Source organism: Xiphophorus couchianus, chromosome 23 (assembly GCF_001444195.1).
Source record: "Xiphophorus couchianus chromosome 23, X_couchianus-1.0, whole genome shotgun sequence".
NCBI lineage: Eukaryota > Metazoa > Chordata > Actinopteri > Cyprinodontiformes > Poeciliidae > Xiphophorus > Xiphophorus couchianus.
Genome location: NC_040250.1, coordinates 23646570 through 23670260, shown reverse-complemented (window position 1 = coordinate 23670260; position 23691 = coordinate 23646570). Strand labels below are relative to the sequence as shown.

At 42.3% G+C, this 23691-nt stretch overlaps 2 protein-coding genes across 12 annotated transcripts in view; one reads left to right on the top strand and one right to left on the bottom strand.

Annotated features, from left to right (window-relative positions):
- The window catches only part of LOC114138939 (rho guanine nucleotide exchange factor 9), a 63103-nt gene extending 44972 nt beyond the window's left edge, over positions 1–18131 (top strand). For 6 of the 9 annotated variants that reach the window (XM_028008439.1, XM_028008434.1, XM_028008442.1 and 3 more), the window contains 5 exons: positions 22–151; positions 1457–1588; positions 3210–3453; positions 3747–3815; positions 7525–12219. In XM_028008439.1, the coding sequence (XP_027864240.1) occupies positions 22–151; positions 1457–1588; positions 3210–3453; positions 3747–3815; positions 7525–7700 (751 nt within the window). In that variant the 3' untranslated portion in view covers positions 7701–12219. Of the gene's footprint in view, positions 1–21; positions 152–1456; positions 1589–3209; positions 3454–3746; positions 3839–7524; positions 13178–18049 lie in introns of those variants that run through there. The other 3 variants (XM_028008438.1, XM_028008436.1, XM_028008437.1) reach the window with 3 other exon arrangements.
- On the bottom strand, positions 12308–20597 carry asb12a (ankyrin repeat and SOCS box-containing 12a). 3 transcript variants are annotated; one of them, XR_003594353.1, is made up of 5 exons: positions 20446–20597; positions 19983–20319; positions 14828–15356; positions 14255–14739; positions 12308–14176 (listed from the first exon to the last, which is right to left on the bottom strand). XR_003594353.1 is itself a non-coding variant. In XM_028008449.1 (4 exons), exons 2-4 carry the CDS (start codon positions 20277–20279, stop codon positions 14594–14596), a joined length of 972 nt encoding a protein of 323 aa, XP_027864250.1. In that variant the 5' UTR covers positions 20280–20319; positions 20446–20597; the 3' UTR covers positions 12308–14593. The 3 variants fall into 3 exon arrangements, 2 of the variants coding, with proteins under 2 accessions (XP_027864250.1, XP_027864252.1); XM_028008449.1 differs by having other exon boundaries at positions 12308–14739; XM_028008451.1 differs by having other exon boundaries at positions 12308–14739; positions 20001–20319; positions 20446–20595.
- Between the last annotated feature and the right edge of the window lie 3094 nt (positions 20598–23691).

Sequence of the window (23691 nt, the reverse complement as noted above, 5' to 3'; positions counted from 1 at the left end):
ACGCATGCCTTGTGTCTGTAGCGACTATCGATACGTGGCAGCTGCTTTGGCCGTAATGCGGAACGTCACTCAGCAGATCAATGAGAGGAAGAGGCGGTTGGAGAACATCGACAAAATCGCCCAGTGGCAAGCCTCCGTTCTCGACTGGGAGGTATGTGCACCGTGAAAAAGATTTTTATCCAGTCTGCTTATTGATTCAAAATTGTGTTGTTGCACACTGGAAAAGCTGGGGAAGATGGAAGTGTCGAGCAAAGAAAAAAACAAAATAAGTTGAAAAATTACTCAGCAGAAATCAGACCTCTTCATCTTTTGTCCTACCACCAGTTCAGTTAACTGAAAAGAAAATCTCTTCTTATGTGTTCTAGCTAAATAAACACTACTTAGTTTCACTCACTTCTGTGTATGAACTATTGCTATAATATAAACTTAAGTTTAAGATTCATACACAATAAAAGCTACAAGCAAAAGGACCATGATACTGCTGTATCTACACAAGGACTATTAATGCAACAATTTGTCCTGTGGTTGTTCTATAAATGTTCTAAATATGCTCTATGATCTAAGAAAATGGCTTCAAACTTTGAAACAATATCTAGTGAAAACGTGGATATATGATATTAGTGAATGTAGGCAGGTTAGGTTAGTTAAGGCAGCTAAAATAGGAGACATCCATTTGACAAGATGTTGGCCTTTCGCATCTCTGATGATTGGTTTACGTTTCTAAAGGCTGCAAGTTTCCTGTACTGGACATGAGATATGTCTATGTTACAAGGAACCTTTACTGAAAATACTTTCACAGAATCTGCCTTAGCAGTTTTTGTTTTTCATAAATGGGAATATTTCTGAAAAAGCCAAATGTATAGCAACATATGCTACACGTTATACATTATCTTGTTCTCCATAAAACCAGTGAAAACTGTGATTGCTCTAGCACTTCTTCTAACTTCACATTAAATTGATTTAAACCAAAGGGATGATTTGATGGAACACTTTAAGGGTTTTGAATCGGTAATGTTTTAAATATTTTGCATACCTTGATACTGATACCTGGTCCATGCTTACCTGGGGTTGTCGTACCAACTGCTGCACAGGAAGGAGAAGAGATTACAGTAAAAATATGTTGAAATTATCAAAAAGAAAAGTCTTCAAAAGCTGTTTTTATATGATGATATTAATAGATATTACTGATTTAAGAGAAAATCATAATAGTACCTAGAAGAGGAAGTGAGTTAAAGGTCATGTTTGATGCTTTTGTTTTTCTCGAATTGCAACTCACTGGCTAGCTCCCATTTTATGACAGCACAGAAATCTGAAAGCTCCCTCAGAGCCACAAAAACCATTACATAAGTGCCTTCCAAAGGCTGAGAAAGTGTAGCTATAATTAGTAAATTGACTGTAAGTGTACTAAGTACCAGTGTCTCTTTAATTAGTTAAGTTTTTCTGTGATTGTATCTAGGGAGATGATATTTTAGACAGGAGCTCTGAGCTTATCTACACCGGGGAGTTGTCATGGATCTATCAGCCGTATGGACGCAGCCAACAGCGAGTCTTCTTCCTCTTTGATCACCAGCTGGTGCTCTGTAAGAAGGTAAGCGCTTTTTCTTCTTTTTTTTTGTCTATTTCAACTTCTTTTTTATTTCTGCGCTTGTATGGGTGTAAACAAAGCCGGCTGCGAAAACATAAATCCCCAGTTTGTGCTCCAGCGAGTCGCGGTATCACATGGCTGGTGAAGAGGGGATGCTTGAACGCAGTATGACTCCATACAACCTTAGTGAGGAGTTGAAAATAGATTACATAACGCTGCATGAGACACACCAGTCCTCTGGGAAGACGCATTCAAATCCTCGGCGCATTTCACAAAATGGGAGCTGTGGTCGTTTGGGCTCTAATGCACTTGGGCTGTTATTCTTCCTGTCAAACGAATGTTTACGCTCAGATGGACTCGATACACTCACCGAGATGGAGACACAAATTCAGATGGACACACACACACACACCACACAGGAGCCAGATCACTGCATTAACGCAGGCAGAGGGGCAACAGTTTCATCACAGCACAGACCCATGGAAAAAAAATGAAAAGGAGAATAGACATGTTGTCCTTCTGTTTTTCCACCCTTCAGTTCCCTCAGTTGAGACTCTCTGGCACTCAAAATTAACCCCGGTATTTTGTTGGGTCTTTATGTAACTGTTCTTTTCCTCCCTGTGTGGATTCTGCCTCAATATGCTCTAAATTATAAATTCCAGTCTATTTTCTGATTATTTAATATCTAGCATCGTCAGTACAATGTGTGCTCGAGACCTTACCATCCCTTAAGTAGCATCAGAGCAGAAGCATTTTGTACTCCTGTACCTCTTCATCGCATATTATAATAATCGACACAAGATCTGCATTTATCTTTCTATGTTAATAATTAATAAATAGTTTGCCTTCTGTTTTCAAGGTAAAGAGGCTCATGCTAAGAAAGGATTGTTTTTTTTGGTTTGGAGAGTGCAGAACAAATTTGCATTTACTCTTTCACGTTTTCAAAAAGATCGTATTGTATTTTGGATTTTATGAGATAGAGAAGAGAAAGAGGTGTCCAATGCTGAACCAGGAGGAAAATGAAACAGGATTTAAAATTTTGCTGTTTTGCTGCAAATACGTCTGTTGTAATAAGCACCTGATCAATTAATGTCATAAAAAATGAAGATTAGCTCAATAATTTCCATTTTGATGATTAATATTTTGTTTACAGAGACATTATAATCAACTTTATTTATGACTTCGGTTGTAAGAGGTTTTTATTTCCATTTTGTTTTTGGTTGTCATGTTTTATTTTGAATATTTAAAACATCTTCCAGTTACAAAATGAAAGTTTATTGGTCTTTGAGAGGATGAACATGCATTATTACACCTCTATCAGTATAATACTTCAAAATGGTCTCAAAACAACATTAATGTTTACCACAATAATTACTGGGACTTACTGGGACAATTTATTGTTATCCTGACAGACCTACTTACAAATTAAAATCTGGAAAGTATCCATTTGTATTTATCCTCCTTTACTTTGACACAACCCAGTAAAATTCATTGCGACTAATTCAGAAGTCCACCTGTGTGCAATTTATACCTCGCCGTTCTGCTTTGTCATGATTTAGTGCCTTCAAGAGACTAAAGGAAAAGCAGCTGCTCTTACTGAAACCCTCTTCTCTCTCTTCACCAGGACCTGATACGTCGGGACATACTCTACTACAAGGGCCGCATCGACATGGATCGCTACGAAGTCCGGGACGCCATCGACGGCCGGGACGACGACTTTAACGTCAGCGTTAAGAACGCTTTCAAGTTGTTCAACAAAGACAGCGAGGAGATCCACATCTTCCTGGCCAAAAAGCCAGAAGAGAAGATCCGCTGGCTCAGGGCCTTCCACGAAGAGCGGAAGATGGTGCAAGAGGACGAGAAAATTGGTAATCACACGCCCGCTGTAGCTTCCAGTGTAGGTTCAATTGTTTGATATAAAGTCGCAAAACAAAATAAAACAAAACAAAACAAAAAAAAAACTGCAATAAACCAACACTAGTTCAGACTTGCTGGACTCTGTTCAGGATGAAACAAATAACTCATAAAAGTTGCGTCATAAGGATTGCAGAAAATGTTTGATTTGTCTCTGACTTAAATCTGTTTCTGCTTCTGCAAAAGACAATCTTTGCTCTCATTGACCTCCGTTAATATCTGACCAAATTCCTGTGCTGCTGTTTAGGTTTTGAGATCTCGGAGTACCAGAAGCGACAGGCAGCCATGACAGTGAGAAAGGTGACCAAACAGAAAGGTGAGGCAACAAGAAGATACCAGGTGATTTTCCCTTTTTGTTTTGTTCTCCTCACTGATCTACTCTGTCTTCTCATCGCTGTTTACTCTGTCTTTAATAACCTGCTCTCCTTTTTTACTTTCTGCACCCTGTTTAACACATGCCTTGTTTCTGAGTGGAAATAGGCCAGTCTTGGACCCAGTAACCCAGAACAGTCAAGAGATTATGGTTACTCGTACTACAGCGCCCTCCACTCATGTTGGCACCAGTAGCAAACGTATGAAAAACCTTAAAATAAATCAATTTCTTTTTTTCTTTTTTTTTTTGCACTAGCATAATCTCACACTGAGAAATGGAAGAAAAATCCGACCTTTACGTTTATCTTGTGGTGTTTTTTAAGCCACTCCTACCAATTTTGATAAAATGAATGTAAAATCTTGATACAAGTAAGGAGCTGCTGGCCTAAAATGTTACATATCTACAATCAGAGCATCAATTAAAAGTTTAAAGTGACTCTGTGAGAAACAAAGCGTCTCAATGACCTGTTTGCATTTTTACTGTATGCAAAGCAAGCTGGATTATAAGAAAAGTAAAAATAACAAAAAACCCTCCAATGATTAATGGTACAGCAGCAACAAGACGCACTTTGGGCTCACCAGGTCTCCATAACTTCCACTGAACACTATCCACATGCCCATTGGTTGACAAAAAAAAGCCTTTCCTGTTCTACAATCACAAATCTAAAATTACCTTCTGTCCAAAGCCGTCTCAGTCCTATAGAAAACCTGAGGTGAGCTGAAGAGAGGAGATTATATACAACAGGCTCCAGATTCTGCAGAGAGGAGTAGTCAAAGATCCGTCTCTGCATGTTCTCCCTATTTTTAGTAAGCAGGCAAATTGCTGCCCTATTGGCAAATGACGCTAGTCAAACTATTAACCCCAGGGGTGTAAGCAATTCCAGGACCGGTTATTCTGCTTAAAACAATCACTAAAAAACTTCAAATTAAGTTCAAATGTGAGATTATTCTCCTGCAAAGAAGCACGAATTTATTTCAGGGCATTTCCCACACATTTTCCAGGGATGCCAACAATCATGGAGGGTGCTGTATATCTAACATCTTCCGTCTGAGTCAAGCGTTAGTCAGCAGTACAAGTTGGAAAAGCAGCCGTTAAGCATCAATGAAAAGACAGAGGGCTGTTTGCATGAAGTTTAAAGGATGATCCCAGTCTTCAGGACATGTGGGTCCTGTGTCACGCTCGTCTAGACGCCATTAATAGTAGCACTCTAGACGCGTTTCTCTCCCTCTCTGAGCTAAAAGGCGTTTGGTATAGCTTCCGATTGCCTGTAAATGCAGCGTAATGTCGCCACAGCACGGCGTGGCGAACTGGAGCGAGGATTTCGGCACTACACTTTTTGTCCATGTCATTGGGACGGGGATAACTACCAAACATGCAACGGTGAGCTCGGTAGCAGAAGAACACGTCAAAGAAACCCATTTTTTCTCCAACTGCATGGAGCACCCACATGCCCTGACTTGCTGGCATCAGTCCTTTAAGATTTAGCCATTTAAACTGCTAGGCTAGATGTTTGTACATTTACCATTACTGATGTTCTTGCCAGATAAGCATGACCATCCATTTAAGGTATCGATGAAGTAATAACTAGAGCTGGAATGTTCTCTCTGATGCTAGGAATCCCCTCCCCGTAGATGTCTGTGAGAAGTAAATGTTGTCTGTTTCTAAGTGCTGTATGTGTACGTGGCTGGCACATGGTGAAGTACTTTCTTGAATTTCAGATTCATTTATAGATTTCATCTTGAGAAAGAGGGCCATGTTGTATGGACATGGTTTGAAAATGATAAAGGTATATGCATTAGAGTTTTCCTTAGAGCTAGCACAATAAGATGCCATGGCAACTGCTAAGCAGCATTGGAAGGTGTTGTGTTTATAACGTTGGCACTGGAGCATGCAATCACTGTCCAATCTGTTTACAAGCATTATCTTGACAATCCAAGATAAACAGCCTCTACTAACACAAATAGATCCAACCTCTCCGACTGCTAAAACAGAAGACACCGTTTCTCATCTCTTTGATTTTTTTTGCTAAGATGCCATGGCAACTTTTTCAATATTTCATCTTCAAATTCTGATTCCTTATCCCTACTAGCATAGCTGTGATGCTTGTAGACTGTAGCTCAACGACATTGTAGACTGTAGATTAGTGCATATTAAAATGCTTTCTGTTGGCTCTACTTTCTCCACCTGTGTGTGTGTGTGTGTGTGTGTGTGTGTGTGTGTGTGTGTGTGTGTGTGTGTGTGTGTGTGTGTGTGTGTGTGTGTGTGGTGCGTGTAAGTGTCAAACGGTGCTATTCAAACAAAGGCGCAGACAACAATCTCAGAAGAACAGACTCCAAATGCCTGGTGTTTTGATCATTTCAGGTGGAACCTGTCAGTTCTCCCGTTGTGCTGCCTCAGTTTGTCTGAATAGCATCGCCGTCCTCCACTGTGTCATCGCTACAGCTGAATTTCACATTTCTGCCGATTCAGCTTTTGTCGTTTTGACCAAAGTGTATCACGTATCAAGATTAAATATGCAGGAATGATAACTGGTAGCTAATCTTGTTCGCCTGCGTGCCTGTTTTCAGTGTGAAGCATGTCTTGATGTTGTGTTGTCCAAGATGCACCGGTAAAAGTTTGGTGGCCAAATTCCGACTTGTGTAAAACGTGAACCTGGCGACAACAGTTTTAGTCGATTCTGATATCTCTGTGTAAAATTGCATGTTTTCAGGCTTTATTTACATTGCTAAATCAATTAATTATTTTTTAAATTCAGTGTTGTTTTTTTTAATTGGGTCGAGTTTACAAACCATTTCGGTACATTGAATATTGTAGTTACTCTCAAAGAGCCCATGGATAAAAGCATAAATTAAAGAAATGTACAATTTAATAGCTTTATTGGCCTCAAAACAAATTCATATCTGAAACAGTGTGACATTTTGACTTGAAAACTGTATGAATCATAGATATATAGAGATAGCTGACCAGTTTTCTAGTTTTTATTAGGAGCAGAGGTGATATTACAGTACCACATAACAGACCAGTCACGTAAAACAGGCTTTTGCTATTATTTCTTGGTCAAAGAGAGATAATTATGGAGTTCAGCATTGTCTATTAACAATAGGATACATAAAATGCAGATTCTTACTTCAACAATGTGATTTTCAAAAATGCACCAACATTTCAAAACTCAGCATGAGACCCAAAAGATTGAAAGAATAAAAGAGGTCTAGCCCTCTTGAACTTGTTTTTTTCTTTGAAATTGAAGAAACATTTGTCTTTTCAATCTACTCTTTCTGACTCCATACTTAAACACCTGTCTGATACTGGAAATAGTTTGGGTCTCCTCCATTCAGTAACAGTGTCCACACTGAATAGTCTCGTTGTCAGCACAATGCGGTTGCGTTCGAGTGTTGCTTTCACTCATCGGGAAACGATTGGATTTTTCTGTTTCGGGACAGTCTGGCCACCAGCCGGTTTATCGCTGCATCTCTAGTTGTTTTGCCTGTTTCATACATGAAACTGATGATGTTTCCCCTTTGCTACCTCCCTTCTTCTTCTTCTTCTCTTTTCTGCTTTGTGATCTGCACTGCTTCCTTACCCCTATTCCAACCCCCACCCCCCAAAATCCCTTGAACCCCTTGCTTGTTTTTATTTGCGCCTGCCTTCCCAGGTGTGAACAGGTGCACGCCCCCCTCATACCCGCCCCCGCAGGACCCCCTCAGCGCGGGGCAGTATGAGGTAACGGAGGACATGGCACAAGGAGAGGTTTTTGAATTCAGTCAATCCAAAAGAGGCCAGGGGCCTTTCTGGCAGAATTTTAGTAGATTAGCTCCATTTAAGAAATAAACACAGACTCTTCTGAAGGACCAGCTATTTTTCTTAGAAGCACTAAACACTGGATGATTACGTCCCATGATGAAGAAAATACAACCACCACAAACACACAGGAGACTCTGAAGTTAAGTTATGATTTGATTGGAAACACCAAGAGGACTTTGAGACTTGAATTTCAAAATTGAGGAAAAGAAAAAAAGACACACCTTTACAACAATTCTTCTTTGTTAGTAACGTCATCACGCTTCTTCTCCAGCTGACTCTGCTGTCACAAACTCTATCCCTCCGATTCTACACATTCACACCTTCTGAATGTTCTGGAATTATTAAGATTGTTAAATGATTTCGTTTTGAGCCCATCATCGTCCATCGTCATCATCATCATCATCTGGAAATAGCGAGCCTTCGAGGTTAAGTTGGGTCGGTCCTCGTGGGAGCGAGACCTCGCTGCGCCGCGATCCCTCTGAATGTGAGCTCGACGGATGACACGGGAACCCGATGGGCTCGGGACCCGCCCAGCTCGACAATCCCAGACGGATCCCTTACTTATGAAAACCCCTCTTTGTTTTATTTATTTTTATTTTTTTAAAGTCTTCCCTTCCTGCCCCTCTTGTCCTCTCTATCTCCCAGTCCACCTGCTCAGCTTCTTGTGAGCCGGTGGCTCACAGAGGAAGAGTTTCATTCTTTTGGAAACCTGCCATTGGCCATGATATGACAGGTCAGGGAACAAATCAATAGTCGGAACATCAATAGAATATTTACATCCACTCGCCAACTGCTCGTGGCAGGGTATTCACATCGGCTCACGGAGATGCTCAGCGCGTCCCGCTCAGATGAGCCGTCTGCGAGCAGGAGATAGGCCGGGTATGGTCCGCCTGCCTTGCGTCACAGCCCCCCACACCGCCACCGCCACTCTCCCCAGAGACCACCCCTGTAGCACTGTGCTGGCAGCTTACTGGGTGTTTGGTAAAGAGCACAGCCTACCTCCAGAAATGAGCAGTAAAAGTCAAGTTGATGCATCGGCCAAGGTCCAAAAAGAAAAAACAAAACAAAAAAAATATATATATATCTCACTCTAAAGAAAAAAACAAAAGAAAAAAAAACGGACTTCTTGAGTTGATTTTTTAGTGTTCACACTGTTAAATATATCCAGTCTGAGTTCTTCTGCTCTTATTTCAATACAAGGGATACAAATATGCAATGCTACAGAGTGGAGAAATTAGCCAGGATCCCAACCGGCGCACTGGTTAAGGACATTCGGAGTTTGTTCGAATTTTTAAAAAGTCAATACCACGATGGGAGGGGGAACGAAAAGGTGTATTTAATCTGTAGCATGCACCGTCCCTCCTGACAGATTTATTAATCTCTTAACACTTTGAATCTTCCCACCCAACTCCCCTTTCCTTCACGTCGCTTTCCAAATCTGATCCGTGTTTCTGGCAGTTAGCTCGGGCAACCGTTAAGTGACTTACAAAGGACCGATCCCCGATCAGATTGATTTGTTTAATCAACAAAGTCCCTGCGGCTGCTTTGGGAGAGAGATCCTCGCCGTCCTTCTGGCGAGGCGTTCAGATAAGGGAGGATATCTGAGGAGGGGAAAAGAAAAAAGCAAAACAAAAAAAAAAAAAAACGATTGACACTCATCACGAAGGCGTAATTCTACTCTAGGAATGTAAGTGAACCATCTGTCCATGCTGTGTGATCATGTTTTGACCTCAGACCTACATTTTGTGTTGGATTCTACCACCTGATGGACAGTGCATATACAGTATGACAATTGTGCAATGTGATATATCATTATATATCTTCACTACTCATTTACGGTGTGCTATGAAAGAGATAAATATTGTTCTATGTCATTTTGTTTGCCTTCTTACGGGCCTTATAACCTATCGGAAACAAGACCTTAGGCTTGCTTTGTATGTCGTGGAATTTATGTTTCAGTAAAGGAAGTTGAGAAAGGGGTGAGTCGACTGCTGGTGTCTGTAGAGATGGCTCCCAGTGAGATTGTCTTGGAAGATTGACTCTCATGCCTGGCACAGCAAAAAGAAATGGTTCCCAGGCCATGATAACCTCAGGTCCCGTGCTACACCTATCCACCACCACCCTCTTCGCCCCTTACTCACCGCCCCGTCAGATCAACACCACACACACAACTACACACACACACGCACGACACAAATGCACAATCACTTGCTGGCCCGTTCTGCTGCGGAGAAGAGAGATGCTATCTAACAGTGCCTTCCAGCATTCCACTAGTGATTATCTATTCAGTTTTCACTGGCAGATTTGAATTAGTCATGTATTTTCCCTTCGGTGCATTTCTTCCTTTCTCTTTTCTTCTCGTCCACACACTGGGAATTCCTCTTCCCCCCGCACACCCCACCGAACCCCCGACTCCAACTCCCAGTGCACCAAAACTCCAACAAATCCAACAATTGGTCAGGCCTTTCTACTCCCTCCCTCCCTCCCCACCACCACCCACTCCAGTAGTTACAGTGTTGTCTGACTGAAACACTTTGAAACACTTTATTACTGTTATTATTTTGTATTACACTCACATAGCTGCAATCAACTTGCACAGAGAGGAAGTTTGTTCTAATTCCAGCTACGTAGAGTTCCATTTTGTTATCTATGTATCTCGCAGAAAGAGGATTTGATTTGAATTTAGAGTAGGAAACCGATTCACATTACTCAAGTTAGACTTTTTCAAAGTATATTATTAATAGTGAGTTATGAATTGAAAGAAGTCATCTATTTTAACTTTATCTGCTACACTCTGTAAATAGTGTAAAAAGAACAGATCATATATTTGGATATTTTGCGTTGGAGACGAATGTTGTTCCAGTTCTAGCGTGCGGTAGACCTCAGTACCCAGGTAAATGCATGCTTGTGGCATCCAATATTTTGCATGAGACTTAAGGCAACTCTTAACGGATTATTTACGTTCATCGAACTTCCGAACGCTTTTCTTTTCTCTTCTATTTGTTTGTTTTCTTTCTTTCCCCTCCTCTCATAGCGGAACCATTCATTCGTGAAGCCACGCCATCTCACTAAAGGGAGTTGTTTTCTCTGTCCACCTGTGTGCTGCTCACTTCACACTCCGAAGTTGTAGCCTGTGCTTTGTTTTGTTTTTTTTATTTATTGCCACTTAGAACAGCATGTCAGTCTCTCATGCTGAATCAAACATCTGTTAGGTGAAACGACAGACACCGATGGTCTCCGTGCCCAGATAAAAATGGGTGTTTTAATCCGTAGCTTTTCGTTTAGCACGCTTTTCTTTCACGCTGCAGACTGCTGGTTATTTTTATTTGACTTTATCGTGTTTTGTTTGGAGTGCCATCATCAAGCGGAGGCAAAACGGGTATAATTTTTCTATGACAACAGTGAACCAAATAGGAGTTAGCTCTGATCGCGGCTGTTTCGTGTATAGATTTGTAGTCGAGCAGAAGACATGAAAACACGTGGAATCCCCCCCCCCCCCCTCCTCTTTACACAAGCTAAAGCTAGATCCACCCATTCAAATCATTCTCTCTAGTTTAAGTAATGACTTGACATGGAAAATTTACTACTCTATTTATTGCTATCAGTATTAGGGTCATTAAGTTTGGGCCAAACAGTTTAAATAATGTATATATTGGGTTTGTTTATTCTTATATAACTTTCAATCTGACCTTGTAGGAGTCCTAAAGGACAGCCATCTGTCCACTTTGAGGTCTGTTTTTTTTATTTTTTCTGTCTCTCTGCCCATATAAGCCAAGTTAGCAGACAGAAATCCATTAGAGAACGCTTAGATTTTTGTCATTCTTGGTTTTTATTGTCCAGAGTTAACTTGAGCCATCCACGTTCAGCACAAAGTGCCGAGCAAAAGTATGAAAACATTTTGAACTTCTGCACATTTTATAACGTTATAGCTACTAACTTTAATTGACTTTGTTGGGATTTTATTTGATACACCAACGTAATGTGCTGTGTTCTTGAGAGGTTGAATGATACATGCCTTGTGCAAATAAAAATCTGAAAGGTGTGGCAGACATATCTGTGATACCCCCCCCAACCTTCATAAATAAATCTCAGGTGTTTCATTTTCATTTTGGGCCATTTCAAGATCACAACTGTCCTCAAATTGCCAGTTGTAGCAGAAACTATTGATGAAACTACTTATTAACAAACTGTTAAAATATTAATAAGCAGCTTTCTTTACATTCAATGACAGCATCTGAAAATGAAATAATAATAAGCATCTTTTACGTTGATGTAATTTGTCAGTATACAGAAAAAAAAAATGCTTTAATTTAAAACCTGAGACTCTAAAAAGAAATATATTATTCAACAACACCCATAAACTTTGTCATTTGCAATGTACTCCTGACCAAAAATTAGCCTTTTGGCCGACGTGCAGAGTGATATTTGTGAAGAATAACACACACTGTCAACAGCAAAACATGGTGGTGGCAGCATCATGCTGTGGAGATGCTTCCCATCATCCGTTTTAGAGTACAAGGGAATATGGATGGAGCTAGACAGAACAGGCTTGAAACTGAAGCGGAGGTATATCTTACATCAGGACAACCACAATGAAAAAACTAATATAAAAAATGGCCCAGTCAAAGTCGGGGTTTAAATCCAATTGAGAATTTATTGCAAGATTTTAAAACAAATGTTTGCATTTGTTTTAAGCTCATTTGCTTAAAAGCTCTCTGTCCAGCAAGAAACCCCAAAACGGTGGCTGTATGACGAACTGGGTTTCGTATAGAAATGCAGGCCATATTGAAAAAAATTATTATTTGTAAAATAAAAAATAATAATAAGCAGTGTACCGTGCTTTCATCACTTCTCAATATGGCATAACCTTGTGTTGAACTTTCAGATAAAATCCCAATAATATGCAGAGAAGTTTCTAGTTGTAATGTGACATAATTTGAAAAAAAGTACAAGACGTTTGGAAACTTTTGCGAGGCACTGTCGCCGAATATTCAGTAGTAGTTCCTCACAGCTGATTATAGGGTCCTGTGTTGTTTCAGAGTAGTCAGGGTACAAAGTCTTCAACGAGCCATATATTCATGTGGTTCAGTGACGACGAGAAGACTTCAGTCCCCACACTTGCAAACCTTTTCATTGTATATTACCATCAGGTTTGAGGTCCGGATTTTATTTTATTTTTTGTCACAGAAAAATGTACTCCACATCTTTTTGACACCATATGCAAACAGTGTTTTTTCCCCCTTTATCTTTCTTTCCTTCTACTTTTCTTTCTCTCTTTCTTTCTTGCTGGCCTTTATTTGTTGTAGAAATGGATAAAAACCTGAAAAATAATGCCTATTCAATCCAGAAACTGTGAATGGGAGAGTGGAGATGTCAACTGTATGTACATTATATGTTTTGATGTAATCAGAAGCACTGGGAATATGTTGTACTTCGCTGTAAAGAAAAAAAAAATCCATATCTGATATAGCTGTACTTTTGTTGAAAATAAAACCTCTACAGAACGTCGTGTCGAGGCATCAGTGTGTGTGTGTGTGTGTGTGTGAGAGAGAGAGTGGGGACGGCGGGGTTGCATTGTTGTTGAGTTTCCTGTCGCGTGACATCACGTCCTGTTTGTAGGAGCCGTTTCCAACACATGACACACTCCCTCCAGGAGACATTACAAAGGAAAGATTAAAGGGCATGAGATAAACACGATCGCGTCACAGAAATAAATTTTAAAAAATCAACACACTCCCAGCCACAAACGGTAGTTTGCATATGACTCTGCTGCGATGAATAAGTAATGGGAGTTACGCAAACGTATCTCCCTCTTGGCCACGCCGAATCGTAGGCTGTTCACTCCGCTTCCTGATGTTTTGAAGTCCAAAGATGCAAGATTTTTTTTTCTTCTTCTTCTTCTTTTCTGCTCCCGGAGATCTGAGACATCCTGGTGCGCTTCAGACAGCCTGTGTGTGTGTGTGTGCGCGCGCGCATGTCTTTTTTTCAGTCGGGTCTAAATTCAGTGGGGTCTTGAAGCTGATGCAAAAACACACCGTGGTTGGATGATCCAAGCTGCCCATGAAGAGCCTCTAATGGGGACAGAAGCATTGTGCTGTGTGACTGTGGTCTCTAGTGGCCAGACACGGTGTTACACTTTACACACATTTTCCCTCCAACATGGACTCCATTTGGATAATCCTTTGTCCTAGTTGGTGAAACACACAAAGAGATCTAAAGAGCTTGCGTGATGCTTCAACAATGAACTTTTCCAGATGTTGCAACTAGACTATGACCACATTATTCAATATATTTTCTATTTTATGAGATAGATTAAAGTAGTGCATGACTGTGGATAGATTGGAAAATGACATAAATAAGATTCTGAAATGTGTACACTGGTATTTCTTACATACCTTTAATCAAGTTGTGCCAGAATATCTCGGTTACAGCGTGACCAAATCCAACTGGGTTTGCAAGACAGCAAGATGAAAATGGATCTTCATGTTCTACTTTTTGTCAAACTTGAGTTTGATCTATAAAATAGTGCGAAAGATGTCAGTATTTTGGAGATGTACCACAAAAATAATTGCAGCTGTTACAGCAGCAGCAGATGGTTCTACCATGCATTGACTCAGGGGTTGAATAAAACCAATACCACATTAACATTTTAATTTGTCAAAGATGTAGAAAATCACGCATTGCTGTTTTCCCCTCCACATTCTAATTATTCCCTTTTGTGTTTTTCTCTGTCACTCAAAATCGGACTAAGATCCACTAAAGTGTGGTGGTAGCTACAAAATGTGGAGAAGTTCAAGGAGTGCGACAGGACAAAACTGCTGCTACAGTTTTTGTCTTGTCCTGCTCACTGAGGAAATTTGAGGAAAAAAATCAAGTAAGCAAAATCGAACAACAGAAAAATCGGTAAACTCAGACTAAAATCACTCAGGTTCAGCGTTTATGTGCTTTAAGTAGTTCCTCAGGACCAGAGGTATGTCCAAACTGTCTATTGCAGGGTCCTTGTCGGCAAAAGGGATGTGTCTTCGGATTGCCAGCCGAGTCTGTGACATCAGTGTTTTGGGACAAACTGTTTGGGTAAAAATGACAACTGTGAACCATTTGCAGAAGGAAGTATTTAATTTAGTCATACCATAAGCTACATGTATCGGACTCACCTCTCTCTCTGAGCAGCAGCAGTAGCGCTTCGTTCTGCTTTGTAGTTTTGTCAATAATGAGTGTAGGTAGATAGACGTCTGCCCCGAAGTCTACCAGCAGCTGAATGTACTCCACCCCACAGCCGTAACGGAGACACACCTCCACAACCGTCTTGGGTTGCTTGATCCTGGCCAGCATCTTCTCATCCGTGCAGTTATAGTTGGGGTTGGCCCCGTGTAGCAGGAGCAGCTTAAAGCAGCCCAGGTGTCCATAGACGGCTGAGATGTACAGGGGCCCTCTGCAGGCTGTGGCGTTGGAGGCCCACTCGGGGACCTTTGGCCGGACGTCCACCTCGGCTCCAAACCGCAGCAGCTCCTGGAGAATGTCTACGTCACCCTCCCTGGCGGCTGTCAGCACCGGGGAGCAGTTGTTGTACTGGCTGCCGTTGGGGTCGGCTCCCGCCTTCAGCAGGGCCGCCACGCAGTCCAAGTGTTTCCCACTCACAGCTGTGAACAGAGGCGTCTGGGCCTTCACATCCAAAACGTCTATCTGGATTTTGAAGGAAGGGGGAGGGCAATGTTACTTTCTGTGAGGAAATTCAGTTCTTTTAGGGTAGAGCAAGCATAAAACTGAAGCCCTGCATTCACACACCGATTCACCACAGTAAGGATGCGACGTCCGCCAGTAATGGCTAGCTAGCCTGACCTTACAGTACAGTCTGGGCTTTTCCCCCTTTCACTTGGATTTCCTCCAGTAGATTTTCTACTGGGCCAATCAGCGAACAGAAGAAGAGGTTGTGAACAGTGACGTTCATTTTCAGCACTGTAGTCTGTCTGTAGTTTTAGCAATAAAAAGGAAATATACACAGGTCTCATTAGGAGAATTTGGGAAAAGATAAGTATTAAAATCCAAGAGATGGCAGTAGTGCAACACTAATGGACACATGCTGCCATTAAAATCTAAAGAAGAAGAAGTTTTAGCAACACATTGGAGGAAGTGAACAAAACCGTCTAGTCAGTGTTGGCTACGCTTCCAAAATGTTTGATTAACATCCACAGCCTTCACAATGGAGGATGATTGTTTACGGCGCAGGCAATTTCAGGTACGCTTATAACGCTGAACTGGAGCATACCTCAAGGGCAACAGTTAGCTATTGGGTAAAATTCAAAACCTTAACACAATATACACCTCCAGAAAGAAATAATTTCTCAATGGTCAAGAGCCCAGACCCTCTGCACGAAGCGAAGTGTAATACAATGAAGGAGCGTTTTCGCACAACTGAGTTTACAGCAAATCTTTCACGAAAATGGTCTAACCTTTGGATTTAAGAGATGCTAACGCTCACCTGCAGGTGGCAGCATTTCTTACTTCTACTACAATTTTGCTTCAGACTTACTTGATGTCAAGTTATAATCCGGGATTTACGTGGCGACCAACAAAAAGTGACATTTACCATCAAACACAAGCGCAAATATTGCCAATATTTCTACAGTAGCACCACATATCAACAATTTTGATAAAAATCACAAAATCGTGGAGGGACTGCTCAATGTGAATAATATTATTTAATTTTAAGAAGTTAAAGAATGTTAAAGTTACTTATTGAATGCAGGGACTGCTATTTATTAATATTTTAACAATTTGTTAATGGGTTTTATCAATACATTTTGGAACAACCGGCCCTTTCAAAGCATACATATCAAAATATAACCAATTATCTGAAACTATTAAGTTGTTTCATAGGATTTTTTTCCCCCCAGAAATATGATTTATGATCCATTTGTCTTTAGTCGTATAGTAGCATACAGTAATGTCCAAACGTTTAGAGACTGACAGAAATAACCTTCAGTTCTTATGGGAGTTGATTGAGTTGCGTCTAGGTTGCTATAAAGGGTGATTCTAATTATTCCCTTTTGTGAAATTGGAAATTGTACCTAATCCAGAAAGCTTGATTTAAACTGCTTTGACCCTGTCCCTAAATGACCTCTTGGCATCACTTCAGTGACTGCATGGTGAGGTCAAAGAGTTGCTTTGGAACATGTGATTGGTTTGTGTTTGAAGTCAATCGTTTTTTTGTTTTTTTTTTAACCTCGGTTACCTTGAAGAAAACGCCGTCATTGCTCTGCAACAAAAGGAGTAGACGGGTAAAGATGTGGCAGCTAAAGGGCTAACTAAGGATTAGTGTGTTTCTTCCTCAAGGAGAAAAACATGGAGGGGACAGGCTGAAATACAGAAGGACACACAAGGATTGTTGTCTTCTGGATCTGGGAAAATGATTGTCTGTGGAAGAAAAAGGTGAATGCTAGCGTTAACACCGAAGCCTTCAGACAATTTATGTTTGGGCTTGCCTCTTGTTATGTGCGAGAGAGTGACCTCACTCATGATTTTGCCTATTAAATCTGCCATGAGTAAGGAATGGGATCAAAATGTCCTCCAAGAGCAACTTTGCTCAATGGTCCGGGAGTAATTTGATGATGATCACGGATTTTTCCGGCACAATGGAGCTCCGTGCCGCAAGGCAAAAGGAAACGACAAAATATCTAAGGGATCAAAACACTGAAATTATTGGTGGAAACACCTCCAAACTCATCAAAAAAACGCTTTGCCAAAATTTTATGGATTTCTCGACAAAAAAAACCCTGCCTTTGATAAATATAAAATGTTTATTGTCAGAAATACCTGATTAAAGATGCAACACACTGAAGCAGTCCGAAACTTTGTGCTGCACAGCTCCATACCTGCCAACTGCATGCAGTATCGAAGTGAACAGTTTTAGTAGTTCTTCAGCTTGTCCAAGTTTGGGAAGAGTTTAGTCTGCGCAAGCGCTGTGCATAAAGCCAAGAATTCGGCAGCTTGTTACAATTAAAAAAGGGGGAAAAAAATGTAGTTCATTGAGAGGCTTCCACAGCACAATGAGCTTCTAATGAGGGGACAATATGCTAAGCTAATGGTCACCAGCGAGGACAGCACAACTGCTGATTCACTCACCGGGAGTGTTGGCTCTAACTAATCAGTTCACTTTGTAGGGATGTGGATACAAAGTCATGCAGAACACACATTGTTCTCAAACTGTGCCACAAGTTTGGTACACAGAAAGAAATCTCGCTATTGATTGTTTCCAAGGTAAATACAATGAAGCTCATTAAGATAAAAAGCTAAAAAAAAACAACCCAACAACAACAACAAAAAACCTCTCCTAAATGATGAGCTATTCAAAAACCCTGTGATCTGTGGTTTATCAGGAACTTCTCAGAGAGAATCAGAGTGAGGAAGCCTTTGAGAATACCCGTCACAAACAGGAAGAGGATGACAGAGGACAAGGGACAAACAAGTGTTGCTGCCTGCCGGTCTGCTGCTTTCCATTCACCTCTAAAGTTGGGAGTTTTAGATCTGGGAATGACTCCAAGCTCAACTTTACCTCCTAAAAACAGGTGAGATTTTCTAAATTATATGCTCAGTTTAGCACTGCAGGGTTTCCCCCAGTGTATCATAAGCCTGGCGGGCCACCAGGCTTTACTTGCCCCCGCCAGGTTTTTTTTTTTGTAGGTTTATTTATGGAACTGTAACAGTGATAGTGTCTGTTTGGTGAAACGGATAGAACTACAATGGCAACACAGTAGGGTCATTATGTGAACATATAGGGGGAATGAAAACTCTGCAACCACTTCCTGTCTTTACCGGTCGACATGCTAACAACCGAAGTGCAAAATATGTATATTTACTGTAATTGTGTTTTTTTTTATGTGCCTTTATTAAGACTTTGTAGTTGGTGTGCAGGTATAATCTGATCATATTTTCAAATTTTCTGTCTCAAAACTCAAAAACACGGTGGGCCGCTGGATGACTGCTAATACCACCGGGACTAGCAGGTTTTCAGGGGGAAACCCTGCACTGCTAGCTAATAATGTACATGTAAAATGAAGGAGCTTCCAAAGTACTTATGAGAAGTCTGAACACAGTTGCACTGAATTTAATTTCGGGGTATCAGGGAGCCTTAATACAAACGTAAAGCCACAAGATTTTTCCTTCTACTTGTATATTTTTGTAACACTATTTAAAGGGACGGTTATGTGTTTTAGAGGCACATTGTGATATAAACCGACATCCAAGTGTCGTTTCATAGCACAGTCGTTCAGCTGTGTTACCTTCAAAACGACTTGTATATCAAAAACGACCTAAAAAGACGTTTAGCATTGAGATTGGCCGCATTGAAATTGCGCCTCTGTCTCTTTAAGAAGCTTCTACTCTTTCTGGCGCTTTAAACACGTCCTCGTATGCGACTGCAAACGAATACCGCTCAGCAGACTCTCAGTTCCACCAGGTGTTTGCTAATTGCTGCTGCTGCTAAGCCTGATGTAGTTGAGGGGAAAAAAACAACAAAAAAAAGAGAGAAGAAGAAGAAGGCGTGGGGGAGGGGCGCTCTGTGAGGCGGAAGCTCGCCTGGAGACTGGAGCTGTGTGGACACAGGCAGCGTTTTGTGAGAGCGAGCATTTAGATGCCCCCAGGATGGCATGCATGCAACACGCATGAAAAGAATCAAGGCAACTCTGTTTCTGTCGAGGGAATGACTTTAGAACGTGACAAAAAGAACAAAAAATTGTGTTTTACTTAATATTTCCTCCCCCTCTAAAGTCAGGCTGCAACTTAGAGCAAAAACAAAGAATCTTTTGAAGTTTCTTTTTCATAGGCTGCAAATACTATTCACAGCAAGGCAGCTTATTTGATTCTGAGGTCAAACTATATTCATAGTTTTCCCTTCTGGGGAGCTTTTGGTTCATTTTTCAACTTCTGCGCAAAAAATATGACATATAATTAAACTGCATTCCTCAACCAATCATGCAGCGGCTATTTAAAATAATGATTTATTTTCTTGCTTTTGTTGCTCCAAACATAACCCCGGCGAGCCGAGGCATCCGAGACGACTGTACTTTTTGGTATGAAGTGGCACTCGGTAAGCAAAGTGCAGCAATTACTTCGCCACGCACGCCGCTATACTTAGACGTTTGATTCACGACTCGTGTGAAATTATTTATCGCGGCGGGCTTAAAATACACAAAATAAATCCGGAGATCGGTGCCAACTTCTTTTCCCATTTGAGTGTTTTCTCTTAATTGGGTTGACCGGTGGCGGCACAGCGCAGCATGCGATTTATGTCATTAAAAGCAATACACACACCCGCCGACGGTGACAAACCTCCGCCCCGTGCCCCAACAGGAGCTCCAGGCACCTCAGGCGTCCGAGGGCAGCGGCGGTGCGCAGGGGGGTCACCGGGACCCCCCAGCCGCTCGGAGTGTTGATGCACCGCCGGTATTCCTCCTGAGCGAGGAGCTCGGAGAGCAGAGCTGCGTCGTCGGCGCCCACGGCGTCGTTCAAGGCCCGAGCCTGCTCGTCGTCCTCCTCCTTGGGCTGGAGCAGGGAGAAGATCTTCGATATGTCCATCAGACTCATGTTGACAGGCTGGCCCACGGCCATCGCGACACTCCGAGCAAAGGAGGGGTCAGGACGACTTCATCTGCAAATCATTTTTGATTTACTCACGGTGAACAGCTTGATTGCTTCCTTTTTGTTTTTCTGTGGGCGTGTGTGTGTCAGTAGAACATAAACTTCACAGATTACTCAGAAGAGACGAGACCCCTACCTTAAGTTGCTTTTAGCCCCACTGATGTTGGCGTTGTTAAAGTAGGAAGCAAAGACAGAGAGGTCCTCCAAGAAGTGAGTTGTAAAAAGTGCAGTATGCCCGTTGTGTGTGTGCGCGCGCATGTGTGTGCGTGTTAACAATATGGGTGGTAGAGGCTTCTTACTAGTGGGGGTCCATTGGGGGGCTAATTTTAGGCCACGCAGGGGCCTGGCTAAACTTCCATTCTGGGAGAGTGAAGGCTCGGGTTTATAATTAGAAAGGTGATACAGCTATGACACTGTGATTTGAGAGCATGACTGACTCCTCCCTCCTTCGCCACATAAAACCAAAATAAAGAATCACCTCATCGAGTGGACAAGAACATCTTACTGAGTGAATAATATAAACTCACCCTTTTGATTGATTTATTTTGTTGTTGTTCTTACCTGATTCCTCTAACTTAGTAACCGTCAGCTGTGAGGCAGTCGGCGGGGGGCTTTAGGGGAATCCGGTCAGCTGCTCCCGCCCGGCCCGCGTGCTCTCACTGTCCCATGCTTAGACAGGAGGCTCCGCCGCAGATGGCAGCCTGTCAGATTTACGGCATTGTTCAAACCCACAAAGAAGCTCCGCTTACTTGTCGGGGCACACAGAAGACGCAGATGAAATGGGTGCGGACACGCGAGGGTCCTCTGATACCAGCTCACTGAAACCTTTCCAAGAACAAGAGACTCGATAGGAGTTGAAAAACCATTAACCGGATTTTGAGCACACAGGTTAATTTCCTTGCATTGCATCTTTAAATAGTGTCGGTTCTTTGTAGAATTGCCAAATCTTTTAGTGAAATACAAAAATCTATATTTGGATTTCTATCCCTTTCTTTGCATTTAATAAATAAATAAATAAATAAGGTACCGGGCCCTTTGATACGGGCTGTCAGGTCCCTGTATGACCGGTGTCAGAGTCTGGTCCGCATTGCCGGCAGTAAGTCGGGCTCGTTTCCGGTGAGAGTTGGACTCCGCCAGGGCTGCCCTTTGTCACCGATTCTGTTCATCACTTTCATGGACAGAATTTCTAGGCGCAGCCAAGGTGTTGAGGGGATCCGATTTGGTGGCCTTAGGATCTCATCTCTGCTTTTCGCAGACGATGTGGTCCTTTTGGCTTCATCAGATTGTGATCTGCAGCTCTAGCTGGAGCGGTTCGCAGCCGAGTGTGAAGCGGCCGGGATGGGGATCAGTGCCTCCAAATCCGAGGCCATGGTCCTGAGCCGGAAAAGGGTAGAGTGCCTTCTCCGGGTCAGGGGGGGTGTCCTGCCCCAAGTGGAGGAGTTTAAGTATCTCGGGATCTTGTTCACGAATGGGGGAAGAAGGGAGCGGGAGATCGACAGGCAGATTGGCGCAGCGTCTGCTGTCAAGCGGGCGCTGTACCGGTCCGTCGTGGTGAAGAGAGAGCTGAGCCAAAAAGCGAAGCTCTCGATTTACCGGTCGATCTACGTTCCCACCCTCATCTATGGTCATGAGCTTTGGGTCGTGACCGAAAGAACGAGATCGCGGATACAAGCGGCCGAAATGGGTTTTCTCCGTAGGGTGGCTGGGCTCTCCCTTAGAGATAGGGTGAGAAGCTCAGTCATCCGGGAGGGACTCAGAGTAGAGCCGCTGCTCCTTCACATCGAGAGGAGCCAGTTGAGGTGGCTCGGGCATCTGGTCAGGATGCCTCCTGGACGCCTCCCTGGTGAGGTGTTCCGGGCACGTCCCACCGGGAGGAGGCCCCGGGGAAGACCCAGGACACGCTGGAGAGACTATGTCTCTCGGCTGGCCTGGGAACGCCTCGGGATTCCCCCGGAAGAGCTAGAAGAAGTGGCCGGGGAGAGGGAAGTCTGGGCCTCCCTTCTGAAGCTGCTACCCCCGCGACCCGACCTCGGATAAGCGGAAGAAGATGGATGGATGGATGGATGGATGGATGGATGGATAAATAAATAAAGCTGGACCGGAAGCAGGAGCAGCTGATTGCCTTCCAGGAATCCTTCTCTTGCTCTGACGTGTCACAACACATTTGTATTCATACTCTTTGAACTTTTTCACAATTTGTCGCGTTACAGAAACAAGATTCAAACTTCTGTGTCATAAATTTAGAGCTTATTTAATTTAGAAGTGGAAGGAAAAGCAGATGTGGGCTGCATTTTTATTTTATTTTTAAGTGAAACCTTAAACCTGTGGCATGCATTTGTATTCATTGAATCCAATGTACTGTCCTAGTTTTGGGCCATGCATAGTGAGCTAGTTGGACTCACTGGAGTTTCTTTTTTAGAGTGCCAGATTGAAACTGGTTGATTATTCCACATTTTTCAGACTTCTATTATTGAGAATGGTGGGTCAGTAATTACATGTGGAGAGTGAAACTCTGCAGCATTTTAAGTCCAGGCCTTTGAAATGAACCTCTGTGTTCTTTATTACCTGGCACTCCTACTTGCTGCTAGTGTACTAGCATACTTTACTGCATAATGTCTAAGGATGAAATTCTTTCTACTGGACTTTTTCTCTTTCCCCCCCCCCAATTTCCAGAATGTTTTGGCTTGCATAGCAATGAGGGGTGTTGAGAGCACTTCTTGTAGAAGAAATCTGTATTTTCCCTAAAGGTATGTTTACTTTCCATTTTCACGCCAAGTTAGTGAAATATATCCGTCATTCCAAATGAAACCTTAAGGTGTTCTGTTGCCGCCACTCCGACTAATGGAGCTCAGCAGTCAGGACATATTCTGTAACGTGCACTAAGATTCATAAATTGCACAAAAACAAACAAGTTCCAGGCAAAGCCACGAATCATTTTCAGACTATTTGTGTCTGGGGATTAAGATCAAAACCCCAAAGGCCATAGTTCGCTAACCCTCTTATGACCAGAACTATATATGGGTCACCTGGATTTATTTTTGGTTTTATGGGTGTAGACTTAACAGTTTCGTTCCTCCTTCCAAGAGCACTTCAAATGTCAGCGTCTGGTCGTTTATTCGGGATTGTTGCGTGTTTATGGCAGTGCAATGTCAGCATAAAAAGAGCTATACAAAGCCGTTTGGAAAGTAAAACTGGTGCGCTCTTTCCGGTTCCCTCATGAGCCGCCAGGTGGCGGTAGAGGCGCACCTGTAGCAGGAAGTGTAACTGTAGCAAATAGAGGAAAGCTGTTTTCCAAGTGAACGAAGTTACCGCCAAAAGAAGCCGAATGAGTTCTCTAATGGCTGCCTCTGTTGATCCCTTAGTGTTCTTTTTTTTAACTCTA